Source organism: Pundamilia nyererei, unplaced genomic scaffold (assembly GCF_000239375.1).
Source record: "Pundamilia nyererei isolate P.nyererei 1_Seehausen unplaced genomic scaffold, PunNye1.0 scaffold00004, whole genome shotgun sequence".
Lineage (NCBI taxonomy): Eukaryota > Metazoa > Chordata > Actinopteri > Cichliformes > Cichlidae > Pundamilia > Pundamilia nyererei.
The window spans coordinates 4,506,735-4,526,555 of record NW_005187405.1 but is presented as its reverse complement, the minus strand read 5'-3'; the positions used below and the strand labels follow the sequence as shown (position 1 = coordinate 4,526,555).

General features: G+C 40.5%; 1 protein-coding gene across 2 annotated transcripts in view; it reads left to right on the top strand.

Moving 5' to 3' along the window:
- The window catches only part of gpc1b (glypican 1b), a 60,973-nt gene that overhangs the window by 29,028 nt on the left and 12,124 nt on the right, over positions 1-19,821 (top strand). For both annotated transcript variants that reach the window (XM_005721272.1, XM_005721273.1), the window contains exons 4-6: positions 7,160-7,318; positions 18,507-18,734; positions 19,289-19,452. In XM_005721272.1, the coding sequence (XP_005721329.1) occupies positions 7,160-7,318; positions 18,507-18,734; positions 19,289-19,452 (551 nt within the window). The remainder of the gene's footprint in view (positions 1-7,159; positions 7,319-18,506; positions 18,735-19,288; positions 19,453-19,821) is intronic.

Genomic DNA, 19,821 nt, shown 5'->3' with positions numbered 1-19,821 from the left:
TGTGTGTGTGTGTGTGTGTGTGTGTGTGTGTGTGTGTGTGTGTGTGTGTGTGTGTGTGTTCAATCAGGGACTGCCATCAAGAGTGTTTCTCAGGGCTACATCAACTTAATTGCAAAACCTGTTATAATCCATCATGTTCCTTATAAATCACAGCTTTGCTAAGAAAACTGAAGCAGGATGTGAATCTTGTAAAGTCTGTCCAAAACAGTGCAGATAAAGAAGGCATGCACTGTAGGGCTTAAAATTCATGTAATGCATCGGTGTTTGGAAAAAACAGAGGTTTGCTTAGTTTATCTCTCTTTTTCACCCACTTTCATTTTCTACCACTGTACAACATTGTGCTGCTAGATTGGCAGAGAAGCAGTGATGTCCACACTAAACAGTATCTAGTTTGCTACCATTATACAATTAGCACTTTTTTGACAATAGGACATTATTATCTTTGTCATATTTTTGTCTTGTCCTCTTCTGTATCATTGCACTTCCTGTTCCTTTACCCCGCGTCCTTAGTTCACTTCATTTCTTTTCCACCCTTTGTTAGCACAGCTTAGCCAGAGCAATTTAACTTTAACCCCCACACTCCACGTGATTATAATGTTACGTTATCCATTGAGTCTTTTGTGTCGTCCGTAGCTATGATTAGAGGGTTAAACTTTTCACAGTCAGTTAAAATGACTATCACTCAAGTCAAGTGAATCCAAGACCACCTGCCTGGGTTGACGGGAGAGAGCAGTAGGAAAAAACAGCATGGAACTTCCATAACCCTAACCTTAGTAGTAATGCTTTCTGTGTGTGGCTGCCACCTTGTCTGGCTCGAGGAAGCTATTTATATAGCCACTGGTCTCACATTACCAGACTGGTGAATCTAGGGTCTAGGTGAAAGCCTGGGTCGTACTCTATGAGTTAAGTATAGGAGTATGGACAAAGATGGACAAGCAGACTTATTTGACTCACAACAAGTAGGCATGCAGGATGGTACCACCCTGTAATGACCATTTGTCAGGTTGGTATGTGAAATTTCATTGTGTACAGTTGGTGGGTCAGACATTATGTCAACCTCTAGTGCCAAATAGTCCTCTTGTACTTTATCTGTTTAACCTTAATCCACTGTTCAAGCGTGTTTGAGGGGGTGTGCACGCGCCCGTGTGATTCCTGGTGTTCCATGGATGTTTTTCCTCGGCACCGGCGACTTGTTGTCGACACACGCACACACACTCGCACTACCGGCGGGATTACGCTGCTAATCTCTCCGATCCCACAGCGAGCGTGCACACCCATGCGTGCGTGCAGATGCGCTGACATTCTGCATTGTGGTCTGAAACGGTATCAGTTATGCAATGTCGGTCATTACTTGGAGCCGTCAGTTATGTCAGTGTGTCGCAGTCACGCTAGTTTGTCAAATGTGCTTTGGCAGAAAAGTAGGGAGATTTAACAACTGCTGCATGTAATGCATCCTGAATTCCGATGATGCATGCATACTTCTCCAAAGTATCAGTGCAGACAGTTTAAGCCTGAAAGAGATAAAGCCAACACTTTTAGGTTCACTGTAAATTCTGCTTTTAGCTCCAGAGCTTTAATCTTTGGATTGTTTAGTTTCGATACATTCACTGATCTGACTTCTCAACATGAATACATATTGTGCTCAGACGCTGACTTTACTGCACTTTGCAAAGCAAGAGCAGAAATGCAGCATTAGGGATTCTATGTCATTCCAGGTATTTTCTTCATCCATCCATCCATTCTCTGCATCTTAGTCTTCCCTTTTTTGGGGGGAAACTGTCTATGCAGAGAAGCCTGAACTACCTCAACTATGTTATTTTCTATGAAAAAAAGATGGGCCTTTTTTAGTACCAGGTGACATTATTTGAAATGGCTTATTCACAGTACAAATAAAATGTTCAAAAACAGGCTCAGCAGGCATCAATGAAAAAAAACTACCTTACATGATTATTTTTTCTACCAGTGTAAAGGACAAAGGAACCAAAGTTTGCATCTGGGGGCATGGCCTAAATCTTCCATGAACATCATGAATTGCCTGAATGTACCAGCTGAAAACTGCATACAGTGTCTCAGTCAGCATAACAGCTGCAGCGGTTAGCACATTTTCAACTGGTGGGACAAATATAGCATCAAAACTTGTTGTGTCTGTTTATGTGAAATACGCTGCCACAAATGGCTGTGGTGGTGTTTATTTGTATTTGTATTTTTTTTCCCATTAAGATGTTTTTAGTGGCTACGTGCATAAGGAAACAAAGCATCACTGAAAACTGCCTCAGTTATGGTGACCTATCTGAACAAGAACAAAAAATTTGACCTCTGCTCCCCGACTCCCAAACTAGTGGTGTTTTGAATTATTCTTAATTTCCTGTTGGCCTCTCTCTGTGTTTCTCATCATCTCTACAAGCCTTTGACCGTCAGTCTCTCACATGCTTTATCTCAGTGTGCACAACCTTATTCTGCCTTCCAAGACTAGTGTTTAATAGGACCCTTCCCCCCTGGTGAACAATGATAAGCTAATGGGCAGGGAATTGCTCACTATTTAACGGACGTGTCTGTCAAAAGAAAAGGGATTGCTGTGGAGTGAACACCTAGTTTATTTTTAAACAGATAAATTTGGTGGGTGGTGTATGCATGTGAGCCATTTTAAGCAGTGCCAGATTATTGGCTTGCTATGTTTGTACTGATTGGCCTTGCAGAAGGTGGTCAATTATTGCAGAGCACCTACTTTGTAAACTCGCATATGTTTGAAAATACCATTTGAGGGTTTTTTGTTGTTGTTGTTGTTGTTGTTGTTTCTGTTTTTAAGATCTTATAGATGTTTGGTTTAATTTTATCTCAATGCAATAAACAAAGAGTGGTTTTGTGGTAGTAAAACATGTTCTAAATCTAACAATGGGAAACAATCCATTCCAAGGATCGGGTTCCCGAGCACAAACAGAGCAATATGGTGTATGCGGTTAAGTGCCAAGAGGATTGCTGGAAATTAGACACTGGGGAAATCAAACAACCACTGGCTAAGTGGATAGCACCACACTGAACACTCTGCAGTCTATTTACACCTACCGTTCAGTGGCCAATCATTCAGTGATGAGGGTATGCACATCCTCAGCAAGAGGAACACAGAGCAGCATTGTTTTTATTTTGTTGGTTTTATTAAAAAGTTAATAAAATATGGCCCCGTCATTTTCCCTGTTCAGTAAGTAAGTAAGTAAGTAAAATTTTATTTATATAGCACATTTCTAGACAAGAGATCACAAAGTGCTTTACAAGGTATAGACACAGATTAAAAAGACGAAGTACAATCAAAAGTTAACAAAATGCAATTTTATTAGTATAAGTATAAGTCTTACTTACTGTGTGAACACATGTATTTACTACCTAAATGTATTAATAAATGCAGCATCAGTGAGTGCGTAACAGAAAGTGGATGCTAGGATTTCTATTTTTTAAATAGCCATTTTAAGCATTAGCATTATTTCACCCTTTAGATGTTTTTCCCTCTACATGAGTGGGGCTTCCCACTTGAAAATGGCCCATCCTCCTCTGCTGATTACCCTAGTATCCTCTAGCTGTGGGAGTGTGTGTGCATATGTGTGTAGCCTACATGTGAGTGTGTGTATGCGTATGTGTGTGAGTGCTTAAGCGACTTTAAAACGAGAAGAGCCACAACTTCCTGTCAAGTATATATTTCCTTTTGTACTTGGAGAGTGGCTTAGCGTTGCTGGCACCCAAACAAACACACACACTCACACACTCCAGTTTACTGAGTCAAATGGAAGAGAGTGCTTTGTTTGTATTATTAGCTGACTATTAGGTTAGCCAACTGGAAACATAATGCTCTGTTACAGGTGACCTTTCTCGCTGTACAGTAGATGTGTCTCCAGGGCTGTGAGACTTTGACTCGGTCGGTTCCCACTGCGAGTGTTGTGGTTGTTACAGTGAAAATCCTCACAATGTTGTTTACACCACAGCTGGTATCAAAAACAATACTCAAACCATTTGCTGTGATTAATCACGATTAACACTGAAGCTTTAAGCAAGTGAATATTTAAGTGTGAAAACTCAAAATTAATGTCTATATATGTCAATATCTATAAGCGTCTATCTATACAGCTAGATCAAAAGATGCACTTCCAACATAGCTCTGTGAGACCGACTAGAGAGAGATGCACTGCAAGTTAGAACTGAGTGTTATGTGCTGACATTAAACTTCCTGCACTTCCTCCTCAAGTCTACTTTTTTGTCTGTTTTTCATAACTAGAAGGACATCGGTTCATAGCGCATAAACAACTTTATGCTTTGTCATAATGAAATGCCTGACTCGAGGAGCCCTATAAAGCGCGCCTCCCACTTCTAGACAGCTTTCAAAGTAATTAAACAAATTTAGCTGTGTCACTTGTATTTAAAAAAGTTCAATAAATATTTGAAATGAATTCCAAAATGACGTGTTAATTTAGACAGCACTAATTTATACATAAAAAAATGACCCTCTGAAGTGGCTGAAGCTGGAAGCTTCACACCGCCTGCTATATGTGTGTGTATGTGAGTGTTTTGTGCGTCAGCATCTATTTGTCCACACTTTTTTTAGTGATGCAGTGGAAGAAAAGTCTGCAGTCTCTTAATACACATGTGCAATAAAGCTGTCCATTAGAAGGTGCTGGTAGATTGCATTCAATTTGACGCACAAAAGAACAGCATACCTTTCCTGTCTGCTGTCTGCCCTTCGGTTTTCTCCTTTCTCTTTGTTAAATTTCATTTCCTATTTCTCGCACAAATCGCGAAGACTTTATCCAGGTCCTCCTATCCTATGGTCCGTGGGTGTGAGTCACATCATTATCAGTGAGAGGGTGCTGAGAGACGGTCAATGTCACCTTCTCTGGTCTGCAGAGCCTGTTCTCCACTTTGGCGTTTGAGGGGGACAATTGCCTTTAATTGCTTCACTTCAGCGCTGGCCTGCATAAGGCACTTAAAAGACAGAGAACTTGGTTGCCACTTAATCAGTGAAATGCAAGGATTCTTGTTATACACACAAACCCACTCCACTGGCTGGAATACACAACTGAGGCTGTGGACAGGATGGGGGTCCTCAGTGGGCGACTGAGAATACAGCTACAGTAAATGAAGGTGAATCACTTGCTTGTAACTGTTGAGGCAGTGTGCACAGAAATCACTGGCTCTGATGTTGAAATAGATGGCAGAGTCCATCTCATTGATTTCCACGTTCTGCTTATAGAGTTGCCCTGAGCTCAGAGTCTTCTAGATGCATGCTAATGTCAGCTCGAGGGGCATTAATCATTAATACAACACCAGTATGTGTTTATTGAATTTGCCTTTGTGCACACCATGTGAAGCTCAGCCATGTGAGCTGACATAATACGCATTTCAAGACGTGTCAGAACTAGCAAAGCTTTGTTTGTCAGACTAAAGCTTAGACAACATATTTAATTCATGTTAATACCAAATACTAAGACGTAGTTATTCATTGGCTTATATTAGACTTGTTATTGGATTCTAGTCTTTCACCGATGGATAGAGCGGATAAAAGATTTTTAAAAAGTGCACATAGTGTCATGCACATATTATTTTCGTGAAATATATTGTTCTTGTGTTTTGTGTTAGACCTCAGTAGCACAGGCTTAGAAATCACTTAACCTCTGGTTGCTGCTAGTTGCAAAGAGGTTGCTGCACCACACAAACCTACTTGTGATTGCTTTGGTTGCTTGCAGATTGCAGTGGTCACACATAGTTTGCACGAACTAGCGAGTGTGTACTTTTCTGCAAACACTCGCTGTTTACCCTCTGAGCTGTAGTGAAATTTGAAAAATTTAGTAAACCAGGAACAGAGGATGTTCACCTTGAGATTAAATGCTGTGTGTTATAGATGCAACCAACTTATTTCAAATTGCACAACTTTAACGTTGAAGGCAGACCGTTTCAGTTTTCTGGTTTTCACAGTTTCACTACCAGTTGGCGAGCAGTTAGCAAGCGATTGCAGACAAGTCCCGCTTCCATGCAAACTGCTGTCGACCATGGCAACCAAAGCAATCACAAGGAGCTTTTCCATACAGCACCTTGTCTTTATCACCAATGAAAAAAATAGCTTTATAACTATTTCACAAATTGTTTTAAGTTGTGTCTCAGTTTGGGTTGATTTTCAGGACTTGTTATTGGTTTTACACATTTTAAGGTTAAGACAAGTTATTAGCTTAGGCTGGTTTAGGTTTAGGTTAAGGTTATCTTTAGGCCAGTAGATATATTTAGTTCTAGTTCTGCACACTGAATGACTGTATGGGATCATGGATCATTATGGGGTCAGTTTAACCAAGCAAGCATTTCCTGATGCTGTGTTGCTATTATTATGCTGCTTCACTAAAATTTCTTTTGTAAAACACTGATTAAAAGAAATGTAAAAATGTACGTGGACGTGGACGTGGATGTGTGGGGGTGTCAGATGGTTTGTTTTTTTTCAGCAAACACTAAATAGTTTATCCTATTTTCATCAAACGTCACAAAAATTTCATTCGCCTTATGTCTGGATTGAAGGAATTTCCATCTTACATCATTTGTCCTGATTACAGCTGCAGCTTGACTGCAGCTTTAATTGCACTGACAGCCTCCTTGTTTACAGTAAATTCTCATATATGGCATTTGACTGTGTGTGTGTGTATGAACGTCACAATGTCTGAAATAGTTTCCACCTACTTCCCTTTTTTTTTCAGAGTTGTGCATTTGTGTGTGCATGCACTTGTCTCCAAATGTAGGCACAGGAATGCGTGTCAGGAGTGCTCATTAAAACTCAATGCCGATTGCCGCTGTACGACTGCCACACAGTTCACCACGTCTTGCCAGGAAATCAAGGGGGCGAATACACGCAGCTCTACCTCCTTGACTGCCAGCAGACCATAAAAAAGGCCATAAAAACAGCCACTGTAGTTAATTTAGTCCTGTCATGTTCATAGCGACTGTAGAGTATTTTAAACAGCGGAAACACAAAAGCTTTTAATCTCAGTTTTGTCATTCAGTGCTGACTCATGGAATCTGCTAATGACATCTTTCTTTTTTTTCTTGACTGTTCTTTGTCACCCCCTTTTATCCCCTTTTGTTCTTTCCTCCACCACCTTCACTTTCTTCTTTTCTGCCTCCACCTGTCCTTTGATAGGCGAGCACCTGCGCATCTGTCCTCAGGGTTACACCTGCTGTACCAGTAACGTGGAGGACAAACTGGCCTCGCAGAGCCGCACCGAAGTGGAGAACGTAATCAAAGATGCCGGGCGCTCCTTACAGATCTCGCTTACCGGACAGTACAAAATCTTCGATGGTGAGCTTTTTGTGTTTATGATGCAGAGTATATGTCTGTGTATTTTGTTTTTTTCATTTTAAACATTCACTGACGCAACAGACAAACTGACAAAAAGCGAAGGAGATCAATGATAGTTTATCTCAAAGTCTACAAAGTTTACAAAGATCTGCTGTCATGCTTCAAAAGGAGCAATTTGCAGTTAACTTTAATTAAAACTTTGTTTCCCTTTTGCTTTGATATCAGTAAAACAAAGCACGATTTAATGCAAAGAGTCAGAACCACAAAAAATGAACAAAGTCATTTAAACCTTTGGTGGCTCAGTGGTTTAAAATGCTTCATAGAAACTGACTGAGCCCAAACAAAGGATAAAGACAAACACATTTCACAGTGATTTGATAGCGTTCTACACTATTTAATGTGTGAAAAATGTTACTTTTTGTACAGCATGCAAATGGTTCAATCAGTTGGAAATCATTAAGTAAAGTGTCATATCATGTTAACTGTTGAACACTCTTGTATACCCCATCAACAGACTAAAATTAAGATACACTACAGTGTAAAACAGCTGCGCCATCCTTCATTTCTTTATATTTTCTTTTCAAGGAGCCATACTTTCTTTTCATTTTTTGAATAGCAGTTCTCCAGACTGTCTGAAGGCTTTTCAATGTTTTTCTTTTGGCATTCGCTCATTTTCAGTCTAGCCTTTGTACGTGATAATCATTATCGAAGTAATGGCTTTTTTGTTTGTTTCTTAAGCCGCTTAACACTGACCTGTGAATCATTCAGGCATTCAAGGACTTTACTTGCACCCTGTCATAAAAACACATAATTTATTGCCATTTCTTTTGTATGTAATGTTTTTGCACCAACAGGGTGAATCCTAGAGCGCTGAAAAATGTATCTCAGCATTGTCCTTAAAAAAAAAATTGGGAAAAAATTAAAGACCTGACCTGAGAGATACCTGGTCCTTTAGTTGATCCAGTCCAGCCCAGACTTCAACATTATTGAGGCATTGTGGGATCATTTTCAGAGAGAAAAGAGTAAAAGCTGCCAATATACAAAGAAAAGATTTGAATGTCCTTCAAAAAGTCTGGAGAACTAGTCCTGAAGACTACTTAAAGACATTATAAGAACTTGTGCCCAAGAGAGTTCAAACCGAGTTGGAGAACAAAGGTGATTAACCTAATATATTGACTTTCAAATGCATTAAACTCATACAGTTTCTGTATTTCCATTTATATTTGCACATTTCGATAACTCACTGCACCTAGAGGTTTGGAAAGTACTATATAAGATTATTATTATAGTCTCAATCACTAAATCTGCTCTACACCTTGAAAAATGATACAATAAGATCATAATAATATAAAATGTATGAGATTTTAAGTACAATGTTATAAGTCTGAGGGATGGGAAGAGAGAGAGATTAAATGAGTGCATTGGTACACCAAGGCAATTATTTGTGTGTAATGACTTGCTCCAGTTAATAGAAGGGTGTCTCTGTGCTCCACTTCTTCCCCTTGGCCAGACTGTGACAATGGATCTGTCAGCCGAGGCTCTGAGCTTGGCTAGTTAGCCTGACCTTTTCAGATCACAGTGATTAGTGGCTGAGAGACTTTTGTTTACTCTTTTTCTATTGCTCTGTGTCCTTCGTTCTCATGGACCCTCCTTTTCGCTCACGGCGCCGTTGCTGTGAGCCACCCCGCTCCGAAGCAAAAGTACACAAGCACACAGAAAGCAATCCAAGACCTACAAAATTCTCTCCATTTTAGCTCGTCATCCTACAGTTCTTGAACTTTCCCATTCTTCGGGGAGACACTTCATTTAGCACAGCAGAGCCAGTAAACAACACAGTCTACAGACGCACACATTTAAGCAGCACTCAGCTACAGTCTCTAAACATTGTAATGATTTGCATCCAAAAAATTCTAAGATAAACACACACAGACGCACACATCCCGAACATGGTTGGTTGTGTTCTGTCACAATGAGGTCATTTTTGGAGCTTGTTTTGTGTTTGTGTATGCTTGCCAGACATGCTGTTATAAATGTTTGATAGCTGCTGTTGCTTGAGACAGTAAATTAATTAGACTGCTCTGTTTTGTTGATCACAAATGTAAAAACATTTGTACAGCCTCTGTTCCCCACCCACCGGACTCCTTTCAGTTTTGTTTTTCTCTGCCTGTTTTTCGTGTTCCCTTATCTTACCCCAGTGAGCATCATATGGCGATGCAGAGCTGACAGAGGGAGAAGTATATGTGTGTTGGGACCTCGAGGCCTGAAAACCATCTGCTAAAGGCCGTCTTCTCAAAGAGAGCTGAACGATAGACTGGGGTTAATTGGACCATAATGTGTCACACTTGCAACCACATGACCAGCAGTTTGGCAGGATAAAACAATTTTTTCCTAAAGACATCCTGTTGTTAGCCTTTGCTGTTGTGAAGTGGAAAATAAGACACGTTACTTCTATGTCAGACTACGGTTAAACCGCTACTGTTACATTTTCTTTTGCATTGGAGTGTTTTAAAAGTGGGGTGTCTGGATCAAGAGTCCTAAACATGAAGTATTTTTGCAAAGTTAAGGGAGATATGGTCAAACAGATGAGGAGAAGTAGATTTTAGCCATGTTGAGAGGAGCATTATTTGTTCAGTGACTTGACACGGTACCATGCTTCCAGTCTCTCCACATCTGGCTCTGTTTAGCAGGGTGTGGGCTAGCTTGCACCATGTGGCTAAATGTAGGGTGTTACTCTTCCAGCTCAGAGAAGTTAGGCCTTTTTAGATTCAGGAACTCTGGAAGAAGCACCAACCAAGCCGCAGATTAGAGGACTGCCATATTCACATCAGCTGACTCTGGGTTTGAGAGACTGTACACTGCATATATGCAACTATATGTTTAGATGTGTATGTTTGCAGGTTTGTGATTTATTCTGTGTCACTATGATTGGCTGTTTTATGTAGCATTAAATGAGTAACCAGTGTTGGGAGAAATAAAAAATTAAAGTCAAACAAATACTTGTCAGTGAGAATAGAAATGAGGGCAGAAATGAAGCAACTTGAGGGATAAAAGAGAGAGAAGGAATGCAAAGGCAGAGTGTGTGTGTTGGGGGGGGACCAGAAAGAGACAGCAAGATGGGATTACATATGAAAGTGAGAGGGAGAAGGTCAAGAAGAACAAAGAGAGTGATGGCACCAAAGGGAGCTGTGTGTTAGATGGCAGCCAGGTGTGTTTAACAGATGGAAACCTTAAACCTGGCAGGCACTGTTTGGCCTAATAGTGTCATCAGTGACATCTGGATAATTGTGTGCACACACTGTGCATGTGTGTGTGTGTTGTGTTATTGGCTGTATATCTCAAACATACAGCTTAATGCAGGAGTGTACTTTTACTGTATACGAAACTTGTTGGTACAGTGTGAGACACACCCTGCCCCTACAACATTCTCTATACAATTACAAAACCCCTGTCATGATCCTGCTGCTTTGCAGACTAGAGCTACTCTAAGACTTGGCTTGTCTGGACCGTGACCTAAGGAGTGTTTCTTTTTTCTTTCTTGCCAAAATAGAAGGAACTCCCAAAGATCCTTCTATTTAATTTTCATGGTCATCTGATGAATTGTTATCTTATACCACTGTCATATGAGTTGATAGCTTAAGCATGTCTTTAAAGTAGTAAAGGGTGTATTTTCAAACCCATGAATGTGGATAAACTGGCCATGTGTATGAGGTATATAAAAGGTGTAGAATAAAGCAGAATAAAGAATGTCGGGTTAAATGTGGTTTATAATCTCAAACACTTTGAGTGGTCAGTATGACTAAGAAAGTTCTATATAAACCCAAGTACGTGACAAACTAGGGTGCTTTTGGACCACAACCTCATTTACTTTCTTTTACTAGCTCAGGAGGTAGCAGGTCATTTACAAATCAGAAGGCTGGTGGTTTGATTTTTAGCTATTCCAGTCTGCATGCCAAATATTCCTGGGCAAGATAGATAAATGCAAGATGCTAACCTCAAGTTGCTCTCTGATGCATCCATTGGAATATGAATGTGTGTGAATGTTAGATAGAAGGTTTCAGCATAGAAAAAAGTGCTTGTGTGAATGAGTAGTAAAAAAAGGCAAGGTCTATGCAGTGCTTTGAGTGCTCAGGTAGAGTAGAAAGGTCAGACAGACCTAGAGACCTGCTGGTGATCCCCTGGCAACGTAGGAAAAAATGTGCGTTCCACATCCGGTTGGAGAATATAAGATACAAACTTGTCTGCAAAAACGCGTCATTTATTCTCTGAGCTTGAAAAAGTGCGACACAAAATCAAAATTGAGAACATTTGCCTTCCCATGCAAACTAGTAACAACCGGGGTAACCTGTTAGCAATGTCAAGGGGATTTTCGATGCAGCACCACATACCTCTTTGAGATCAGTTTCACATTAGCTACTACCAGCAACCTCCAGGAACCACTCACAACCTGTCAGGGACCAGTGGTTCCCCAAAGCATGTTCATTCATCTGATCACAAAATCCCTGAATTGTACACTTAAGTTGCTATGTTTTTTTATTTAGTCAGTTCACTTCCACCTTGTACTGAACCACAAAACCTTCTAATTTCCTGCTTTTAGGGTCACCTCTGATGATGTCATGAGAGACAAGGACATCTACTCCCATTGTGGTCCATAATCGGTTCATTTTATCTGCATGCAAATCATGTCAGTGGAGACCTGGAGTAGGCTGGCCTAATTATGCCAAACACATTACTCACCAGGAGCGATGACGCCTAGGAATGATAAAATTTTAAAAAAAGGGACAAAAGTGAGAAAGGGAGAGAGGAATGTGCGAGGAAGGATGGTCTTGAGGAATGCAGTGGAAAGTAAATTTAAGGGAATAAAAGAGAACAAAATGATAATGAGGATAAGCAACGGTATGGACTTTTGGTGGAAACAACCAAGGGAGAGAGAGAAAAAAAAAGTCTGAAAAAGAGAACCAGCTGGATAAGGAAGAAACAGCTTTGGGTAAATGGTGCATAATGCCAGCCAGGGAAAATAGGAGGGGAGACAGAGAGAAAGTGGAGTAAAGGCTTTTGCAGAGGGCCTGCTGATAAACGACGTGCATTATGTGATGTGTCGGCTTGTTTAATATAAGAGGCTTTTTAACGGCATCTAAATTCTGACTAAGGGGCTCGCAGTGTTCCTGGAGCACAATGTGTGTGATAAGTGTTGTTATTGATGGAGAGCCAGTCTGATTCATAAACAGTCTAATGGCTCCCAGACTATCATTTGTGCATTCACTGCGCCCAAGACAGCAGTTGTTTGTTTATGCATGTTTTATTTATTTATTTATTATTATTGGTAGTAGTATACGTAGGAGAAGGGAAGTAAAAGCACCAGAGTGCATCACTCAGGTGTGTCTTGCTGGTTATTTGGATATTTTTTAGCTAGCAGTCTATCACAGAGCCATATATCTGTTTTTCATTTAGATTCATTTAGTGGAAATTAGGCTATTGGCCAAGGGAAACACATTTTTAGTCTTTTTTCCTCTATAATTTGAAAATAATGTTATCATTTAGAAACACTGTCAGTTGGAGGTCAGGATAGAAGAAAAACCTGGAGCAACTGTATCATTGCACCAGTGTTTAATACCCCAGGAAACTATTTGAATGCTCAGCCATCAACCAACAAAAATTAAAAGCATGACCAATCAATTTATATTTTAATGTAGAGCGCATCAGCAGTAGAAACAGACACAAATATTCCAGTATTAAAATATGTGTTCAGCGATAGCAGATGTACTGAATGTCCTCTGCTTTCTCATTTTATTTTTTTTATTCTATCTCTGCCACCTGATTTCCTCCCTCCTTCTCTCCTGGCATATGCTTCATGGTTTGCTCCCCGTCTCTCTCTTCTCTGCCAAAGAACCATCAGCTAATGTGATTTTTCAGCACTTGTCAAACGGACAAACAGAATCAAGGCTGTCAAATAAGAGCGAAATATACAATTGCTGCCTTGGCAGCACCGTTTTCTTCTTTTATTACCTTTTCATTCCTTCACTGATCTGTCCGATCGGCCCCTGTCAGTACGTGGTGCTCTGCCAAAACACAGCTCATCCCTCACATCCTTGCGTTTGCTATTTACGACCATATACTAGCTATATGGGGGTGAGTGGATGAGCTGCTGTAAGTACAGTATGCACAAATTAAAGTAGATGAGAATTGGAATTCACTTCTACTTTAATTATTTTGCCATTTTGTTTCGATTATAATGTTATTCTGTTGTAAACAATTCTGGGATTGGAAGTATTTGCAGTGTTCAAGCGTGGTCACAAGGGCTTTGAAACATTTTCTGCACATGCCAGGAACTGTTACCTTCCAATTAGAGGAAACAAACACTTAAGTTTTACTGGAGACTAGAGAGAGAGGAGGTGATAATAGGCACACTGCAAAAGAATTTGCACTTTTAAAATGAGCCTAATCACGAACCTATTTGTAATTTTGTTTTTGTTTGTTTTTATTTTGCTTTTTTCATTCAGTGATATGGTTTCCATGAGATCCAATTTTATTAGACTGTGGTAAATGTTCCCAGGCCCGTTAAGCCCATCGTATGAGTGACATAATCCTCAGTCAGTTAATACCCTGATGTGAGAAAACCATTTGAGATCAGTCCAAGCTCTAAGAAAGAGTGATTGGCAGCTGGGGTAACATCACTGGTACCTTTCTCTGAATCTTCTGTCAGTGACACAACTTGAGTAGTAGGGAGAGGATTAAAGCCAGACAGACGGTCACGTGAAGAGGGCACATGGAAGGTGAGGCTGTTTGTCTGGTTTAAAGGACTGTATTAAAGCATGAAAGAATACAGGGGGCTGTAGAATAACTGAGCGCAGACATACGAGGTGTTAAAGCGCGTGTGTGTGTGCGCGCGTGTATGTAATTTAATGAGGTTACAAAGCATCCAAATAAGAGAAAGTAGGAATAGACTTAAAATAAGCTTCTGACATGTCAAGGTGGCCTAGATGTGAAGCTCAGAGTGATTACAAATGAAATCATTAACTTCCCACTCAGCGCAGGAAGAAAGTCATTAAGACACACATGCTTCGCTTAGCTCACGCGTGCGTGTTAGACAGTTAGAGAGATGAAAGAATGAAAGCAAGAATGTGACGGGTGTAGAGTGTCGCTTTGGTGATGTTAGCGATTTTCTTGATCTGCTGTCACATTAAAGAAAGTTATAGCTGTTAATTATGAAGAAATGCATTAAGTGTGCTTGGTGTTTGCAGCAGACACAATATTATCATGACATCAAGTCACAAAACGCCACAATCAGTAGTAAGTGTGAGCTTCATATTTGAGGTTTTTGAGCTGTAATATGGTTGTTGTTAAACTTGATGTGCACCACGTGGTGTATTTGTGGCTAGACCCACTCTGTTGGCCATGAAGTGTTATGTATTGCTTATAGTTATGTACACAGACGGTTTCCTGAGGCTGAGAAACTCCTTTTCGTGTATGTATTGACCTGTCAATCAAATTAGAGTTTGAGTTTATATACCAGGTTGGCTTGTTAGGTTCCCAGCAGATAAATGTTTATTTCTTGCCCGATAAATGTGTAAGTCTTGACAGCAACAGTTATTTTTTAAATAGATTAGGATATTTCTTCTGACTGGCTGCCTCTTGCAAATAGGGCTGCTGTGTTCTCACAGACAGAGCCGTGTGCCTGAGAAGACTGCATTAACGATATCATACACATCTTACGCCAAACACTGTCAGAAACTTGGTGTTTAAAGCGGTCTGAAGGCTGAGCTTCTGGCTTATAGGGATTACTTGTAAATTTGCTGACCTCATTATTTGGATCTTTCTCCATTTTTAACATGAGCATTCGCCATATATGTATAGCTTTACTGTAAACACATGTAATAGCGTGCAGCTGTTATTCTGCTGTTATTCGTCCCGTCTGTCCCCTCCACACCCGGTGTGCTGGGATATAGGCAATTAAGCATCCTTTCCCATCAATCTTTCCCCCAGAGAGCAGACACCGGGGGAGAAAGCGTAGAGGTTAAGCTTTGAGGGATGGCGGAGGATTGTGGGTGAGCGTAAAAGAAAGGGCGTATATAGAGAGGGAAGTCATATGACTCCCTATGTCATGGAGATGCAAACCGATGAAGAATGAGAAAGGTCATTTTCACACACAATAGCCCAAGCGAGCGAGCGTGCACACACACATGCACAGAGGGTTTGTGTCATACTAATGATGGCTATTACTCACTTGAGTTAAAGGGCAGAGGAGAACTGTACAACACTGTACCATTTACCGAGATCTGCCCTCCACATGTGAGCACTTAAAACATGCCCCAAGCAAAAAACTGTAAACAGAAATGCAGATTGTGCATTGAATGGCGAAAACAACTTCTCCTCAGCAGCTGAACAACATTCTTTGCTATTCTGCTGAAAGCCATTTCATTTAGCCAGACTTATTTACAGTGTGGCTGACAGTACACAGCAGGAATAATTTCTAATAGAGATTAAAAGTAAATCTGCACCTGTCAGAGCAGCTTCCCTTCTGTCTGTCTGACTGCTGCTGTGTACTCTGGATTGTGTGTGTGTGTGTGTGTGTGTGTGTGTGTGTTCGTGCGGGGGCTGTGATCCTTCACTGTGTACATATGAATGCGCTGTCACTTGGAAGTTGCTTTCTCTGTGTGCTGATTCGATTTATATATATAAGAATGTGAGTTCTCCTATCATGCATGTAGCTCTGCTGGTATGTGGAGTCTGGTCCAGTGCTGTGTTTGCAGATAGTTTGAGTGACAGGAGGCTGGGGAACTGGGGAGCGATGTGTCATGCAGCTGCTGTGTAATAAATACTGGATATACAGCTGCTACATTTCAGAAGCATTTATCTCGCCAAGCATTACAATATAAGAAGTGATTTGCATCACAAAGATGGCATTCGATGTGTTGACATTTTCTCTGTGCTATGAAGTCTGTAGTTATAATTAGAAGCTCGCTAGCAATGTCTTCTGTAACTTGCTGAAGCAGTTTGCACCAACCTTTTCAGCCTTTAATCATCACAGTGTTTTACTCAACCCCCCATTTATCTAAAGTATTATATATTACAAAGTTTAACCTGGCCTACCATTGTTGTCATCAGGGAGTAAGCCCTCAAATTAGATAATTACTTGACTTGCTTGCTTTCTGCCAGTTTTAAGAAATCATCATCAGGGTTTGAGCATGAAGCATACTATAAATAATCTGACCTGCCATTATTCTGGGTTTGAAGCAAGGGGCAACTTCTGGAGCTTAAAAAAGAGGCCAAGGCAGATGTGGCGAAAACTGTAGTGCCTCTGGGACTAGCTGATGAGTTAGCATTAGATCCTTACATCCACGTAAGGTAATTTCTGGCTTGGAAAAAAAATGGCAGAGACTAAAAACACTAATGTTGAAGCTTCAAAACGTGCAGTCCAAAACCACATTTTACACTGTCTTTCATTTCCAGGAGGCAATTAAATGTGGCAGAGAACAAGAATGTGATAATGGTCTCTATTGCGTCAGGGAATGGCGTTTTAGAAACCAAAACAAAGTAGAAAATCAGCTTGATTTAAACAGAAAAATATCCCGGCACGTTCCCAAGATTAAACCCAAAATAGGAAAATCAAAACTGGAAAAGTATAAGCCTCAGAGTGTTTGCGAGAAGAATGAAAGACAAAAAAAGGGTTTAAAAATGAGCAAATCTCTCACACTTTTATTTCTTTTACCAGAAAGCAGCAAAGACCAGCAGCTATGGAGCAAAGTCAGCTAGGGTTTATTAATGACTGGGAAGGCAGAACAGAGATACAGTATCCAACAAGGCCAGAGCTTGGATAATGCTACACAGATGGGTCAGGATGGACTTAGCATATTAACATGTTATGTAACACCAAGTGCTGTGATTGTCTTACTGTGCCCCGATTGGCTCTGCTCATGTGGGTGTTATAGCTTTGCTACCGTATCACTCGGACCGGTTTTTCCTACAAGGCAGGGTGTGTTTGTATTTTCTTTAAATATGCAAGACAGTGTGGGAGATGGATGTTTGTGAGTGCTGTGATGTTGCTTTTTTTGTTTTGTTTTTTAAATAACTGCATCAGGGGACTAAGCTAACCCCAGGAAAGGGGTCCCATGTGGGGGCTGCAGCATCCCCCTTTTTTGCAGTGCCTCTCGACTGTGGGTGGTTGTTGCCAAAGATAAGACACCTATAATGCAAAATAAATACTGCTGCAGACTACAGTCTCCATCTCCCTAGCACACAGACACTTACCATATCCACAAGGATGTACACACACTCAAATTCACTAAGGTGCCAACTCTATTTGTAACTAAAGTCAACAAAGAAATGCAAATGTTGGCTGGAATGGATGGATGGTTAAGGCACACTGTTGTCGTGTTGAACTTTCTGTTGTCATAATCTTGCAGAAACAGGGCTGAATTTCTGAGTTCATACATAAAATGGATGTAAACTTGTTTATGCCACTGGCCACAGAAAATGTGGGATTTATGAAAGCAAACTGAAAATGTGCACACCTCTCAACACAAGCCCAAGGATAGCAATGAGCTACCCGTTACACCTGTCTCATCTGATACTCTTGTTTACTCCTGTATATTGCTGTCTAAAAGCTTTACGTTAAATCAATCTTAAGCTTAACATTATGTACGTCTATACTACTACGAGTTTTTGCAATGTTTTAGTCTGTAATTATTGGTGAAGCTGTATTAGATTGTATTGTGAAACAATACAACATTAGTGTTGGATATGAATTTGTATGATTTTCTCCAAGTGTGACATCCTGCCTAGTTGACTCTTTCTGTTTATCTGCTTGTGCGCTTGAATGTGTGCATGTGCCCATTAACCATATCTGTAAATCCTCACTTGGAGCAGTATATAACCAAACCCCCAAGCACTGTCAGTTCCCTGACATGCCCTAGAGAGGCATTCTCGCATACTTTAACTTAAGGTTCATTGACAGTGTGAGGCTGTTGGCATGCAGCACAAAGCATTTAAAAAATAAGTGGAATTTTGTGTTGGAATAAGTGACTTTTTTTGCAAAAGAGTACTGTATTGACGCATCTTGTATTGATGGCTCTGACTTATTTTGAAACGGTGACATTAAGGTCTACATGGAGCAGCACATTGCAAAGTAATAAAACACGAGAATACAAATATTTCACATTATAACAGCTGTTTAAATTTTTGTTGTTTTCAGGTCACTTTCTAGATTTGCTGAACCGCTCTGAATTGAACCTACAAGAGACTTTCACTTCAACTTGGGGCTCTCTATACAACAAGAATTCGGATGTTTTCTCCGAGTTATACACAGAATTGAAGAAGTACTACCGAGGAGCCAACATCAACCTGGAAGAAACACTTAATGACTTCTGGATCAGGCTCCTGGAGAAGCTCTTTTTCCAGGCAAACGGGCAATATGTCATAGGTACATTTAGTTCACTTGTTGGACGCACATAACAGCTGAAAGCTTTTCGCTGGCTCTCTGCTACAGTAAAAAAACAAAAAAATAACTTATTTTATTTGGCTTGGGATTATTTCATGTTCTGTTAACCATATTGGAAACTGGTCGATGCATGGTTTATTACAGTAATACCATGAACCTGGCACACTGCAGCAGCTAGCAGCTCTAGTTTCTTGAGAATTTGCTTTCAACTGTGATTACCCACATCTTTTGTTCACCTGATGACCTGCTTGCTGTCAGAGCTGTTGAATCAAGAAATCACTTAAGTACAACGTGTCTAACAAAGTGAAGCAGGCTAAAATATATCAAAAGCAACACATGTAACACATCAGGTCTAAAGAAACTGCTAAAAGGTCCGATGCACGTGTAAGATTTTTTTTGAGTAAAAAAGAAAATAAATGATTTATTATTTACTTTTAAATAATTTTAGCTTCAGCCTTCAGGGGTTAACCCAAAACCTTGAGAAGTGGTGAGATTTTCTACTTGAAGATTTCGTTTGATGTGTTTGCTGATTACAGGTGAGGACTACCTGGAGTGTGTGTCTAAGCAGATAGACACACTGCGGCCTTTTGGAGACACACCCCGTCAAATGAAGATGAAAGTCACGCGCACGCTTGTGGCTGCACGTTCGTTTGTTCAGGGCCTGGTGACTGCGGGCGAAGCCGTACGCAGAGTATCCCAGGTAAAACTATTTCTTCTCATCTTGCACGATCCTTTAGACTGAGCAGCAGCTCTGTTTTCCTGCCCTCACCTCTGCAGTTCCAGGCCCAATGCATAATTTAAACAGCAAAATCTAGTTTTGTACATAATAACGGGCATCTTAATAAAAATGTACCGACAGCTCTGGTGGAGCTCAGGATTCATCCAGAGAAGCTGAGCTGTCAGCTGTGTGGAAGAACTCGGGGCATCTTCTTTGTCAGAGGCCTGGCTGATATAATGTTAATGAAGTTAAAACCGCTGCCCCTTGTGTGGAAACATGAACATCACGACAGATTTTCAGAAGCATTTATTATTTCTGTGCAGTACAGCGCTGTAGGTATTGATGTAAGGC